Source organism: Rhinolophus hipposideros (genome assembly GCF_964194185.1).
Source record: "Rhinolophus hipposideros genome assembly, chromosome: 20".
In the NCBI taxonomy this organism is placed as follows: Eukaryota; Metazoa; Chordata; class Mammalia; order Chiroptera; family Rhinolophidae; genus Rhinolophus; species Rhinolophus hipposideros.
Genome location: NC_138066.1, coordinates 35128091 through 35143394, shown reverse-complemented (window position 1 = coordinate 35143394; position 15304 = coordinate 35128091). Strand labels below are relative to the sequence as shown.

The 15304-nt window shown below is 45.9% G+C and overlaps 1 protein-coding gene across 2 annotated transcripts; it reads right to left on the bottom strand.

The window, feature by feature from the left end:
* MSL1 (MSL complex subunit 1) lies at positions 1-12272 on the bottom strand. 2 transcript variants are annotated; one of them, XM_081029507.1, is made up of 9 exons: positions 11160-12272; positions 8436-8659; positions 7056-7441; positions 5102-5149; positions 4580-4644; positions 3871-3938; positions 3315-3439; positions 3074-3146; positions 1-2546 (listed from the first exon to the last, which is right to left on the bottom strand). In XM_081029507.1, the coding sequence occupies exons 1-9, from the start codon at positions 11925-11927 to the stop codon at positions 2456-2458; spliced, it is 1848 nt and encodes a 615-aa protein (XP_080885633.1). In that variant the 5' UTR covers positions 11928-12272; the 3' UTR covers positions 1-2455. The 2 variants fall into 2 exon arrangements, with proteins under 2 accessions (XP_080885633.1, XP_080885634.1); XM_081029508.1 differs by lacking the exon at positions 5102-5149 and having other exon boundaries at positions 11160-12262.
* Positions 12273-15304: the final 3032 nt, after the last annotated feature.

Genomic DNA, 15304 nt, shown 5'->3' with positions numbered 1-15304 from the left:
TTCAAAAATTAACAGCCACAATAGTTTATTTACAATTGAACTCTTTATAAGATATTTACAAGACAACCAATTTTACACATCAGAAATGGTATCAAAAGTATGAATTACAACACAGACAACAATATGAAATGGGCTTAAAACAAAGCTGAAGTGGACAGACAAGCAATTTCTCTTTTTAATTTATTAACACTAGCTTAAACTTTGTTAAAGAAACAAAGAACTATGTTTTAGGAGAACTGCAGGGCTTTCAGTTGAAGATTGAATTTCACAGTGTTGTATCCCATGTAGGGAAAAAAATAAAACTAATTTTCCCCCCCACACTCTAACACACTGTAATTTCACTCTTGGAATTTTGCTAATCTACTCTCCAACCTCCTTCTCAACAAACCTCAACATATCCAAATCAAAGGAGAATTGATCTAGAAGAGGGGACAACAAGGGTCCTGGGTAGAGGGAGAACCAAGGAAATAGAATCCACTTAACTCTGGCCAGATAGCACCTCATGGATTCCTTTTAGTCTAGCTGAAGTTCAGAATCTGGACAGTCCCCTGGGTAGGGCACAAACAAAAGGTTAATTTGCTAACCCATATCCAAATTCGGAATCCAACAAATGCTGAAAATCAAGAAGAAACTGAGAGGAATCAAGGAACAAAGAAGTAAAGAGACACTGGTCTTTTTTTCTTCTTGGACACGCATTATAAAGAAACATAACATAGGTCAGAGCAGGAAAGCGAAACAGCTTGCCATATTAAAATGATGGCGAACAAAGAAAATCTGGCCCAGTTTTTCTAGAATTCTCCTTCCTCTCCTTAAGGTGTGAGATGAGAGCCCCGAGTGGAATAAGTCCTATTTCTCTACATTCTTGCTGCAGTGAAGTTCACAGCAGGTTCCCTTGTGGAGAGCCCACTCTCCTAAGCAGATGGAGTTACAAATGAAAACCCATAGCCACACACACACACACACAGAAGGAGAAATTAGAGCAGCAAGATCACCCAAGAACACTACATGTGCTGCCGGAATAATTCCTTTAAAAGTCAAACCCAGGGAGCACAGATCAACATCTCACAAAAAGCTGTAGCAGTGGGAGGCCCCTGAGGAACTTTTCTTTTCTTCCCACAATGGTATCCCATTCTCTCACGCTCCACGGATGGGCCGGCCACACACCCTACATACCTTGGCTTCTCCTCTAAAAGTGCTAATATTCTGGGGACATATTCTCTTCAAGGATAAAAGCCCCTAGCTTCTAGGAGATTAGACCCCTACTTTGTTTTCACACAGTAGTCCTGAAGACTAAAGAAAGGCAATTCCTATATATTTAAGACCAGAGGTCTTGGCTCTATTTTCCTTCCAGATAGTTACAGGGATCTTAACTGAGACCAGAGTGGCCTGGAGTGCTGTCTTGACGTTTTTTAACCAAAGGGGTGGGATGGGGGGACCAAGATGGTACACATACAAATCTATTTTTACAAAGTGAATGGAGAAGCTCATTAGGTACATCTGTTTGTTTCAAGATGTAGACATTTGCCAGCCAAAGGAAGCACAGATTTCCACATAAACCCCCCACCCTCCCTAAATCTCTATCCCACCACCAAGAGCTCAGCTAAAAGGATAAAGCCCAATTAAGGAATACTTGCAAAGTGATGCGACACAGTGACATCTATACAGGTTCTGGCATGCCATCCCCAAATGTCAACTGCTTTCGTTTAGAGCCATAATTTGTCCAAAAGTAACCATTCCCCATTTTCTTTTCCAAAGGTTTTATTTTTTGAGGGGTGGGGTTAAGAAATTCAGTTACCCATTCACTAAGAAAGTAAGTCACAGCCAACACCCCTTCTCACATGGCTACATCACAGAATAGTTTTAAGAGAACAGCTGTCTTTTAAGACATCTACCAACTCTCCCATCTCTTTTCTACCCTGTGAAGATGACTTTGCTTCATCACTTCACTTGTTATTCCTCATCTGGTCCTTAAGCTCATGGTGAGGTTTTTTTTTTTTGTTTTGTTTTAGGGTAAAAACCACTACACTCAAACTATATGGAAGGGTATATCAGGGCGAGAAGAGTGCCATGCAGGCACAGGTCTAAAGGCAGGGGTTGCTTTATCTTCCACAAGTCTAATGAAAGATTGCTTTTTACCCCTTTAACAGGCAAATGTATAGAAGCAGACCCCTGAAGCTTCCAAATCTGCCATCCTAGAGATTTGGCTTGAGAGCTCATTTCCCCAAAACGGGAAAAGATATCCCAATTACCCTCTATAATTCACAATTCGCCCAATGAAAGAGTTTTCTGTGAAGTCAGAGAAACAAAAACAAAACAAAGATCAAGGGAGTATGGTAGGGTATTATCAGCGAATGACAACATACATGAGGACATAGGTCACATATACAGGTCTCTGCCACTCTCTGAGAATGGCATGCTACAACTATCTGAAGACAGAAGGTTCTTGCCAGCACAGCTATTTCCTACACGTCCGGTGAGGTGTTTGCTTCTTCTGGATCTCCAACCTACATCGGCTACGCTCATCCAACCAGGGCAGCTCAAAATTCCTGGCAAAAAAGGATAAGGAAATGAACTTCCAAGACTAGCAGGGATTCAGTGTGGACATGAGAGTAACTCGGAAAAAGACACTATGCCCCTCACCACTCCCAGCCCTGACTCCCACGTCCCAAATTTGCAATGTCCTTCCTGCCTCAAAGCCAGAGCAATAGTGTGCTATTAAATTGACTGAATGATCTATTTCTACCGTGTTTCCCCAAAAATAAGACTGGGTCTTGTACTATTTTTTGCATAAGACGCATTAGGGCTTATGTTCAGGGGATGTCATCCTGAAAAATCATGCTAGGGCTTATTTTTGGGGAAACACGGTCACTCAAATAGCAATCTTCCTAATCCCTGACTTGGAAATCTTACCACTGCAAAAGCTCGTTGCCCAGGTAACCTCACTTCTGTCAAAAAACCATGTCTATCCCTAAGCCACCTGTTTCACCTTATATCTAGGCTTTCATAAAGTCTGAAAGGGAGGTGAAGTACAAGCTATCTGAGAGGGTAAAGGGAAAAAACCCTTTATACTTACTGTGGAGTTAATTTTGGTAATGGTCGTCCAAATGCTACAACAGGCAAGAAGGGAGTAATCATCAAACTTTCAACTATGGAAGAAAGCCAGATGTGACCTTGTTAGTGACATAAATGGGAAATGTCTAGCAACTATACCTCCTCCAACATACTGTTCATTCATTCAAAGCAAGTTGTATCCTGGAGCCTTGCACCCTTTTTCTTCTTTGAAAAATCTACTCTTTTAGATAGATAAAACTTACCATCATCTGGCTCAGGGAAAAATGAGGTAACCTCAGGCTCAGATTCCTGAATTCCTTTCTTTTTATACATTCTGAGCTGTAGTCGCTGTAAAATTCTTTGTTCCCTGATCCTCTGAATATCCCATCTGGGAAAAACAAACCAGACAAACAAAACAAACAAACCCAACATTACTAAAAACCTGCTCTATAAAAGCAAACTCACAATCAAGATTCTAGGGAGATCTTTGCTGACTCTTCTTGATTGGGGGTGGGGGATATGGGGATGGGAGGTGTTAAAGAGAACTGCCTGCCTGTTTAGGGTAGAGCTGTTCAGGTCTAGCAGTCCAAATCGTGTTAGTCTCCCAGAGAGAGTAAAACTGAGGAAGGGCATACATGAAGCAAAAGAAGCCAAACGTCTTTACCTACAATAGCTACCATTTCAAACTAAGATACTCAACACTGGGAAGCCAGTAATTTAGGAATGTTAAGAGATCCAGGACTCTCCAAGCATGGATGAGAGAGAGAGGTCAGGGTCCTAGGGCTCAGTTGTTCCCAGGATGAATCATTCTAGCCTCACCTTTTCCTTCTCTTCTCATCCAGCTCCAGTTTTGCATGTCGCTTCGAAAACACACTGTCATCCAGGTTCTGTGTAAAGAATAGCAGCTGATAAGCTATTTGTCACCGTATGGTATCATATGGTGTACTAACTCATTTCCAGCTTCCAGGAAGGCAAAATCTCACCGTCAGGTCCCACCTGAGCCTGTGAGTTCTATGGATATTATGGGAACCTCCTGGTGACAGAATCAACAAAACACATACTCCACCCCCTACTCCCACCCTTGTAGAATCTCCAAATTTCAAAATCATTTCCATAACTTTTCAAAGTGAAAGTCACGTCAAACTGAAGCACCCCTTTAGACTGCTATAAACGCCCCTCACCTCCATACTTTGTAAGAGTCGTGTTTAAAATAAGTATCAAACTTTTAAGAGTCAACTGAGTTTGGAATACATAATTTTGTTGCTGAGGGATACATGCCACCTTTTCTATCTAACATGAACTCTAGCTTTGAACACTCCCAAGCTATTTTTCAATAAATCCCTTAACCACTCTGGACCTCAGTTCTCTCATCTATACAACAAAGGAGTTTGACTAGATAATCTCTCAAGTACCCTTCTGGCTTTAAAGTTTTATTTAACCCATCCATACAATTATGACATTTCAAGTTTACTCCCCCATTTCTACTTGGTCTCTCACTTCCTTCCACTGACAGGTCTTGGATACCTACCTCCAAAAGGTCTGAAGGATTTGGGTCCCTTAAAGGCTCTACTGAATGGTCCCTCCAAGAAGGAACTGGAAAAAAAAAAGAAAAAGAAAAAGAAAGGGAGGAGGGGTGGAACCACCCTTAAATCCAAGGTCACACAATGCTACTTACTATTCACTAGGATAAGAGGTCTCTCCCCAGATAAGACAAGGTTACCAAGTGATAGGAATCCATTCTATGGCCTCACCTGAAGCCATATTCAGTGTCCTCGCTATGGTATAAAAGAACCTAAAATGCCATTGCAGTCTGCCAAACACAGATCACAAAAAAACCCTAAGCCAATACCTGACAATTCATATAATGGATGCTACTGCAGTTCCTGAAAAACAACTGAAATTTGTAGTCATTTTGAAGTCTATAGTGTAATCACACACCAAGGAATCTGACTCTCCCACATCCAGCTGATGGGGAATGCAGCTCCCAACCATCCACCATCCCACCAACCCCCACCCCAGGCCCAGCCAGCACAATTCCTATTCTACTCACCAGCCAAGACTGAAGTTTCTCCTGCAACACTTGATGGCATCAGACACCCTAAATAATGCAGGAAAGAAGAATCATCTCAGTGTAAAAAGAAAAAAAGCCCATACCCAAAATGGAGGAAAGGATCATCACTGAAGTTCTCACTAGGAAGCCATTTTGGTTTTTTTGAGTTGTTCTTTTGAGAATTTCTCTCTGGGGGAGGGGAAGAGGGAACAACAGACAAAAGAAAAGAAAATAAGCCCACCACTTTTTTTTTTACACTGAGACGACTTCTTTTCTTCATTATTTAGGGTGGTTTCCCTGCAACAGTTGATGGCCAAGGATATCAAACCTTAAACTCAGAACATGGCAGGTGAGTAAAAGTTGACCCTATTTTTCAAATAAAAGATCAGTGTTCTCAAAACTTACATATGTAGTCTTCTTAAACAGCTCCCTCCTCCCTCCAAACAAACTACCTTGCTGGTCCAGCCTGAACAACATGCACAAAGACTTTGGCTTCCTTAGAACAAGCCATTGAGACTTCTCTTGAGATAGGGCGTCAAGAATAAGGATTCACACGTTATTCACAACTCAGGCTCCTCAAAGGGCTGGGATCCCCTCAGTCAGACTCCTTCTGTACTGCTATGCCCACAATCTCAGAGGTGTTTGGAATTTTCTGTACTAGAGCAGACAGGGTTTTCAAAAACAGCCAGTCACACAGAACAGCTCTGGACCAAGCCATTTCCCAATCCCGGATGGGAAGTTGCTTCATGGTTTCTCTTAAGTTGTTACACAGCATTACTATGGCAGCAAGAAGGTTAACCATTAAGGATGAACCTGTTCAACTGACTGAACCAACAAAAAACCTGAACCTAGATCAGGATCCTGGTCTATTTCATGGACGCAAGTGTGAGACCTAATGAATTTTAGATAATTAAGAAGAGTAATCTATCTTCCCCTCTTCATTTTGTCACCAGAACAGCCAAACAAAGCCTGGAGAATGCTTTTGTCTTATTGGAATGGATTCCCATCCCCATCCCTGCTGGGGCAAGACACAGTGGTAGAAATTCGGGGCTGCGGCTCTATCCAAGAAAGCTTCCCCCACCATCACCCTCGAGCATCCGCAGTGACTGTCATAGACTAACATTACACGATTGAAGACACATTGCAGTTACTGGTTGATGTAGGAGATAGGGGAGCATCTCTGTGTGGAAGCCATAAAGAAAAACAAGGGAATGAAGACCAAGGTCCCACACCACACACCCTCCCCAAGCAGCTCAGATATCCCAAGATAGTCCTTATTGTTTGAAAAATAGTTTGTAGACCATTTTATTTAAATATATGAACAACCAATGGGCTACTGCAATCCAAGTAAACTCTTCACATTTAGAACCTTTGTGAAGTATAGTAAGATAAAATAAGACTGTTGGTCTTTGGCAGATTCCTCCTGCCCCCCAGACCGGGACACAGAGATACAGATAAATGTTTATATAGTTAGAGCGGAGGCCCAGGTGAAATTCCCCACCCCAAGCTGGCTCCCCAACCCAAAAATTACCATTGGCCCCTGAGAATACCCAAAGACCACCCTCCCAGGTTTCACACAATATCAATTGCAGGAACAGTCGTGCATGGCAAAGTATAAGTTCTATGCATTTCACAGCACAGAAAACCCTTCTTTCAGAGGGCATGCAAGTTGCCAGAGATTACACCCCCAAGTCTGGTGCTCTTGTGATGAGCAACTTACTGGCAAACACATCTCCCAGTGTTGTAAGCAGGCAAATACATTGAGCACATTTTGCTGTAATTCCATCTATTTGCAATGCCTGCATAGTGTCTGTCTCTGGCTGTTAACTTACTCATTCTTGACAGAACTCTGCTTTATTGATTGCACTTTTTTAAAAATGCCAAGGGCATTTTCACACTTGTTAGCTTGACCGCCACCACTAGGGTATAAGAGCAAGTGTTCTCTATGCCTTACTTGCTACAGTCTCCTCCTTCTTTGGAGAGGATTCCCGTAATGGTAACGGTGATGGGGGAGGCTGGTGCCAACGACACAAATACATTTCTGTGGTGGAAAGGTACGGCAAATAATCTTCTATCTCACTTAAGAAGGCTTTCTCCTTGGGATGGGTGCTGGGTCCCTTCTGGGGAGTGGAGAGTCTTGGCGGGGTGTCCACTGAAGACCGGGGCTTTTCTGGAGTTTCTTGGCTCCTCAATTCACGTTTACAAACAGTTTCAGATAAGGAACCACAGGGTTCCTCTTTAATGGGAGAGTGCTTAGGAGTTTTTGTTTTGACTTTTGAAAATTCAGGAGCCAGCTTTTTAACAGGAATCTTTCTTTCTGTACTTCCAAATGGGGATTTCCTATTAGATTGGGAAGAAAACATTATACAATTTATTGATTCTTAGATAAAATCTGACTTGATTTTATTTTGGGGCAAGAGAACTAGCTTGTATTCAGGGATCTAAATATCTGGGTTTATCTGGCAGTTATAAGCAGAAACAACTTCATGCTTAATAGTACTTATAATAGGCCCCCTTAATAAATGTCTGTTGAATAAGTGAGTTCCCACACTTAAGATCTTCTAGCTAACATCAGGTGCCACTACCCTATGGCCTATTTCATTCCTATCAACCAGAGACCAGTCTCTTATTTTTTCCCCCAATCCTATACCATGTTAGTTACAATCTCTATTTCTTTTTTTTTCTTTTTTTTGCTATCTGCTGGCTCTTTCTCCCACCAAACCCACCCACCCCACATTCCTAGAATGCCATTTCCTTTCCTTTTTACCAACCTAAATTCTATACTTCTTTTTAAAGATCCATCTCCCCCTTAAAGTTTCACAATTCTAACTCAGAATAATCTTCACTATCCATGAATCTTACAAAACTTAGTTTGTTTCCCTGTTGTCTATCTGCATATTTTATTGCAGCTGAATTCTTAGTTTTTAAAATTTATGCCATCCTCACAGCTAGATTAATCTCTTTGAGTCCAAGGACAGTTAGATCTTACTTTTTTATGTCTACCAGTACCTAGCACAATGAAGGAATTTAACACTTCTTAACTTGGAATGAACTGCTATAGTTTTCTTTAAGAAACTCAGCTGTCACATTTGTTGCTCATTCTCTTTATGATGTACTCTGCATTCTGTAATTACTACAGTGGCCAAAATGTTCCTAACAGACTTTTATAGTCTGCGCAAGAATATTTCAAGATAGTTTCTCAGCACCTAAGACCTCCTAATTCAGGATATGGTTGTATTAGAACTAATTCATAAATCCCAACCCCCCTACTCTTGGTCACTGGAAACAAGTGTCCTTATCATGTGTAGAAAGTGTAACAAAGTTATCAGCACACCTTTTGTGTCCCTTTCCACTCCGCCCACATGAAAAAGGCTTGGGAGGCAGAGTCTGGGGTGTCTCAGAAAGCTCCGGCTGGCAGTCCAGTTTAATTTTCTCAGATAGCTCCGTTTCCTCTCTTTCTTCAGTTTCATAGCCCTGAAACAGCTTATGCCTTTCTTTCTCGTTATCCTTCTTTACCAACTGCATCCGCCTTTCCATACGTTCAATCCGAGCAAGGAGCTAAAAGAGAGATTGGCAAAATGTAGACTTAAAACACACAAAATTAAATGCAGGTACTTAGCCCCATTTAGTAATCAGTATGGTCTTCTAACTCTTTCAATGGACTACAGCAATTCAACTTATTTTTAATAGGTAGACATAAACCTAAATAGTTTTTCCTTAAACACAATAGAGAAGGTAAGGTACACTGCTTAATTTTAGGGGCTAACCTAGTTGGGGAGGGACGTGGGGGAATTTGTAATTCATTTTTCTGAAAGAAGATCCTCTTCACAGAGAGGGGGGAAAACATGCCTTTTAAATGGCATGGTCTCTGCTACTGCTAACCACGTGGCTCCAAGTCAGTTTGGGAGTTTCCAAAATTAACCCTAGGTTCTTTTAGGAGGGCCTAGGGTTCTCAAAATCCTATCCTTTCTACTTCCATTCCAAAACACTATACACAAGGGCAAAGTCCAAACAGTACACTGAGAAGGAATTAAACACTCACAGTCACAGTGCCACTAGGGATTGCAGTGTTATTTGAAAGGGGTGTGTGAGGTGAGGGTTTGGGGTGGGTACCACTTAAGCAATGAAGACTCAATTAGGAAGAATTATAATAGAAACCAGTACCCATAAATCCCATCAATGATGAAATATGCGTATTGCTTTGCACTTGAAATAACAGAAGAAAATTTTACGTATTTATTTAAATGTTGATTAAAAACAGTCTTAACTCTAAAGGGAAAAAACTACATAATCAAACAGAAAATGAAGTCTATTATCATTGAAAACTTCATGTTAAAATGTTCTGAGAAAAGGTACCAACTATGCCAGTTATACCCTATAATAAGAATTTTATTTGAGTTAGACAGTAACGTTAATGTTTCTTTCATTACATCTACTTAGCTGCATAGATTTCAGTACAGGCCAAACAACAACTGCAATAAGAGAAACAAGCTTAAGCAACACTAAGACTCCAATACACAACAGAAACAGTGAATGCCAAGTTCAGACTGACACTCTATCCTTAACTCACCCCACTTTTCCTGCCTAGGAAAGTCTGCAAAGGGGCCATTACCTTAGGAACTGAGCAGAAACCTCCACCATCAGCAGAGAGCCCCCCTGTCAGCCATACTCTCATTTCATCTCCTCCTGTTTTGATTCACAGCCTTAACGTTACTTAACCACGGTTTGTGGGTGACATTTCCTTGATTTCTTTTCCTTCACTGGTCCTTCTCTTCCTACCCCCCCCATGTAAGGATATAATGTGTTGTAATTACAGTACCATCACACCCTGAGACTGCAGTACAGTAGCTGAGCAGTGCCACCTCCATGTTGAGTAACTTCCACAAATCAACACTATGAGATATTTTAATGAGACCTGCCCCAGCTCCCATTCCACCTTGCAGAAATGTATTCTCCAATAAAACAGCCGCTGCCTGATGCGATTCATTTGGAAAGCAAACAAAATGAATAGCCTTCTGCTCTCTTGCTCAGCCCTTGGCACACACAATGAGAGAGAGAGAGAGAGAGAGAGAGAGAGAGAGAGAGAGAGAGAGAGAGAGAGAGAGAGACACTGCTGCAGCCTGAACACAATTGTAGAAACCATGTTTATTTTTAGGCAGCTGTAAGGTATGCTAGCACAGTAATACTCCATCACCAGCTTTCCTGATATCTGAAGGCATATGTTTCAATACATAAGATGCCCTTAACTACTGCAGCAATAAAAAGCAAGCTGATATAGTCATGCTCCTCGGAAGTACAAAGAAATAATGACTTCCCTATTACCTTAAGATTCTAAAATAGATTTTTTTTTTGGGGGGGGGTCTACTCAACACATTTAATAAGGTTCCTTTCCCCTGATGCCTTAAAACCTGCCAGCGTCTAAACACCATGTTTATATTATACAAGGGAGCTGGTCCGTGGGTCAGGTTTGAAAACAGATTCCTATTAAAAACTGTCTGGAGTCAAAAGCAGTGATCCTCTTAATATAATGTAAGAAAATTAAAATAAGATTCCTCTGTGAATCACCTCTGCCCCTCTGCCAATTAAAAGGCCTCCTACCCTCCTATCTAAAGATGCTACAGCAGTGGTTAGAGCAACAGCTGCTCTGTCTCCCTCCTCCAGAATGCATTTCTAACGCAAAAGCTCTTTAATTTAACCCCTTCCAGAAAGCCACCACATATGCATCCCCCGCTTTGCATTTTCAACCCCTCATAAATCAGGTCTTTTCCCACTCTAAACGTCTTTCCCACAAGTCTGGGGCTGTCATTTTAAATTAACCCTTTGGCGCCTGAACCCTCCCCTCCCCCTCCGCCTGGGAGGTTGCCCTTTAACCCTTCCCTCCAACCCGACGTGTCTGTGAGCCGGGATCCCGAGGACCCGTCACCTAACACACTCCCTGGCTGGTGGCCCACCTCCTTACCCCTAACCAAGGGATACCTTAACCTCCTACAGCCCCCCGTCCCGCGAGCATGCGCACAACTCGCTCCCCGTCCCGAACGCAGATTAACCTCTTCCGTACCGTGTCTCTCTCTGACTTCAGCTCCTCGATCTCCTTTTCCTTGGCCTGCAGCTGCTGCTGCTGCTGCTCGATGAGGTCCAATTGCAGCAGAAGGATCTGTTTGAGGCAGGCGGCCTGACTGGAGGCTCCCGAGCCGCCGCCACCCCCGAGAGGGCTCTTCCTTATACTCTTCCATCTGCCCTCGCTGGCCGCCAGGGTCCCGGCGGTAGCGGTGGGCGCGAGGGGTGGCGGCCCGGGCAGAGGTAGTGGTGGGGGTCCCGCAGAATCCGAGGCTGTGGCAGCTGGGGGAGCCGCCCCAACCTTGTCCCCAGCCCAGGGCGTAGGCTCTTTGGCCGCCGCCACGAGAGAGCCCGTCTGAATGGGCAGCACCGCCTGATACTTGGGTCGAGGGCTGCAGCCAGCCCCGGCTGCCGCCGGCTCCCCCCCAATGCCCGCTTGTTTGGTGGCCGGGGGCGGACAGGGCAAGGGCACCGAGCCGCCCCAGCTCTCTTCCTGCTGCCCGGGGGCCGCCCCGGCTGGGAGTAGCAAGCCCCGGCCCTTGCCGCCGCAGCCGGCCGGGGAGGGCGCGGGACTCCCGCCCTGGGAAGAGGCCAGCGGGGGCCCCGGCTCCTTGAGCTTACGGTGCCGGGGGAGGAAGTGGGCTTCAGCCGCCCCGGCTTCGTCCTCGGGCCCGCCCAGCGCCGCAGCCCGCTCGTAGTCCAGTCGCTGCTCAGGGTTGCCGCCGGCAGGGGCCGCGGCCGCCTTGAACACTGCGGATCTCATGGTCATAGTGGTCCGGAGCAGCGGCGGGGACCGAGACAGAGGAGGGGGTGGGGAAGGGGCGAGGTGCGGGGGGTCGAGGACGGAGGAGGGGGAGGGGAGTTTGGCGGGCTCGCCTTAGCAGCGCGGCAGCAGGCCTAGGCTAGCGCGGCTCCTCCGGGGCCCCGGCGCCATCCCGCCGGCGTGCGGAGAAGTGGAGGCCGCGGCTGAGGCCCGCCGCAGGCCCATGGGGGCCTCGCCGCCGCCTCTGCTGCCGCCGCCGCCGCCTTCGCCTCAGAGGCAGGAGCTCGTACCCAGCCGCCCCCGAGCTCATCCCCGGAGCTCGCTTCGGCCCCCCCTGGCCCGGCCGGGCCCGCCTCGTCTCCCCACCCCACACCCCCCCTTCCCCGCCCCGGCCCCCCGCCCCGGAGCTCGCCTCAGCCGCCCCGCGCCTCCATTTCCCCCCGCTCCTCCTCAGAAGGGGGTGAGAGGGATGGATCCGCCCAAAGCCCTCCTACTCCGGGAGGGGATCTGTCTCTTCCCCCGGGGGTCTCCGCGGCTCGGGGTCCCCCTCCCCCACAGTCACCCCCGGCGCCTCAGCGTTTCCCTTTAAAAAAACGGAGCCGCTCGTGGCCGCCACCGCCGCAGCCACCGCCGACGGAAGGGCGCATGCGCCGGGAGGGCAGCGGGCGGGAGCGAACCTGGAGCCGAGAGGAGGGAGGCCGGCCGCGCTATTGTGAAAGGGGCAGCCGCGGCGAGGGGGGCGGGTAGGGGGCCGCGGGGGCCCCGGCGCCGGGGGCCGGCGAGGGGAGGCCGGGAATCAGGGGCGAGGACCGAGGAGCCCGCGGAGGAGCGGGGTGAAGGTGGGCTGCCGGGGGAGGGGCGAGTCGGGGGTGGGTCGGGGGAGGGGAGAGAGGGCGAGGGCGGCGAGTGGATGGGGAATGCGGAGGCTCCCCGGGAAAAAGGAGCGCCAGAGAATGGAGCTGTGAGGAAGGAAGGGGGGCTTCGGGAGGTCCGGGCGCCCTTCGCGGACGTGTACCTCACTCCCCTGTACCCGGCCCCTTACCCAGGCACCTTGACAACCCGCCTCGCCCTGCGGAGGGGCCCGCGGCCCCCGCAGACCCGTCGTCCGCCTGCACCGGAGTCAGGATTTAAGCTCCTGCTGGAGCCTGGGGGTGTTGCCTGGGGGTAGAATTCTGACCCCTCCACCCGCCTCTACTCCCCAGCTGCCTCACACTGGTTTGGGGGAAAATAAAGTCCTTTGTCTCTGAAGGGCTCCAGACCAGAAACGGACAAACCTCTGGTTCCCAGAGGGAAGAAAATCCCTGATATCTGCTGCTGAGGGAGTTGTCGCTACAACCTCCCTGGAATGAAGTATTGCCAACCACCAACAGTTCTTTCCCAACGGCCCTCTCTCCAGCCTTCTTAAGTCACTTCTATCATCTACTGCAAAGGAAATCTCGGAAGAGATTTGTGCCTTACTGGAAATAGGAATACTTGAGTATTTTCCTATGCTGAGCACTTAGTCCTGTCTCTAAATGTTCTTTCTCTGTGTGTGTGTGTTAATTCCCAGCCAACTTTAGCCAACAAGTCCTCAGAGAATTCCTCGTGGAAAAACTTTTAAATAGCTTTAATTGATTGTTTTTCTTTTCTGTTGAGGTGCGTGTATTTTTTTTTTTCAATCCGTATGGAGATGGAGATGACTAACATTCTTGGCTTAATGTGAAAACCTAATTAAAACGATGTCTTTCTGCCTTGTGGGCCCAACGCATGAAGCACTGAAAATGTTAAAACAAATGGGTGTGAACGTAGTAAGAAGTCAAGAGAACCCCAGTCCTCTTCCACCAGACCGAGGCCTCAGATGTGCAAGGAACCATTGGGATTAGGGATACCAATGAAAGGGACTCGGTGGGAGGACACTACGATATAGGCATCTCTTTCAGTGTCCAGACTTTTCAATACTTTCTACCCTGACAACTGCCAAATTTATATCTTCTTCCTGGACTAATCCGTTAACTTCAAAATTGTGTATCCAACTGCCTACGAGACATACCCACTTGGACAGCTAATAGGCACGGCAAATTCACACGTGGAAAATCACACTTCTGAATTTCCCCCACACAAATTCTGGTTTTTCTTCAGACTTCCTCTTTCTTTTCACCTCGTTATCCAATCAGTCTTCAATCCCGTTGGCCCTCAAAATATATATCCACGATCACACACCTGTGGAACACCTCCACAACTCCCAACCTCCGTCTAAGCCATAATTGTGTCTCACTTTTTTATTGTCGTGACTTTGTAATTAGTCTCTCAGTTTCAACCTTTGCCTTCCCCCACTTAAGTCTGTTCTCAACACAGCAGCCATGGTGATCCTGATATAAGAGGTGAGATCGTGTTCTTTCTCTGGTCAGAACTCTCATGGCTTCCCACCTTACTTGAAGTACAAACAAAAGCATCATCATGATGACCTATATAGGATCTGGCTCCCTGCTCTCTGACTTCCATTCCTACTGCTCTCCCCTTCCTCACTTCCCTCCTGCCATACTCACCTCTTAGCTGGTTTTCAAACACACCTGGCTCAGGTCCTTTCACTTACTGTTCCCTCCACCTGGATGACTCCTTCAGATAGTCACATGCCTTTACTCACTCCTTCAGCTCTCTTTCCTAAAAATCATCTTTTCATCAGACCTTCTCTGGCGACCCTATGTAAACTCCAAAATTCCTCTCCCCCTTTTCTGCTTCATTTTAATTCATAATTCTTAATACCATCTAACATATAATTTACCTTGTTTATTGTCTTCTCCCACTAGAATGTAAGTTTCATGTTTTGTTCACTGCTATATCTTCAGCACCTAGAACCATATCTGGCACAAAGTAGCACTTAATACTCAATGAATGAGAAAATGAGCTGTTTAGCTATATTAAGAGAAATCATCTACCCTTGACCTTTACCTTGGTTGAGAATGACAGTCACAACATTAATACAGTGTAAAAAATAGTGAAACCTAGGGAATAATAAAGTTGTCTAGGACAGAGAAAAAGAACATACTATGTGGAAGGCACTGACGAAGTGACAACTGAGGTGGATCCTAAAGGTTGAGACAGTAGGAGAATATTTCAGACTGATAACATTGCAAAGCATGGGATAAAAGGATGTATTGCAGTAAATGGGAGAAGTTGGCTGGCATTTAGCTTGGATAGTGGGGAGCATAGGGGGTAAAGCAGGTAAAATGGATTGAGACCACATTATGAAAAGTCTAAAGGCCCAGTTAAGAATGGGTAATTTACCAGCCAAGGTGAAGCATCAAGGGATTTCCAGCAAAGTGCGGAATGATTAAATTGTGTTTTTAAAAGCTGACTTAAATATTTCTTTGCACTGAAGGCAGGAGGCCAACTTGAAGGCTGTT

Bases quoted from the DNA above. Each gene is read 5' to 3' on its own strand.
- MSL1 (XM_081029507.1), bottom strand. From the start codon at position 11,927: ATGACCATGAGATCCGCAGTGTTCAAGGCGGCCGCGGCCCCTGCCGGC. The intron at 8,660-11,159 runs GTACGGAAGAGG...TCTCTCTTTTAG, and splicing joins TGAAGTCAGAGAGAGACACG to CTCCTTGCTCGGATTGAACG. The intron at 5,150-7,055 runs GTAAGGCATAGA...TGCATTATTTAG, and splicing joins GAAGGAGGAGACTGTAGCAA to GGTGTCTGATGCCATCAAGT.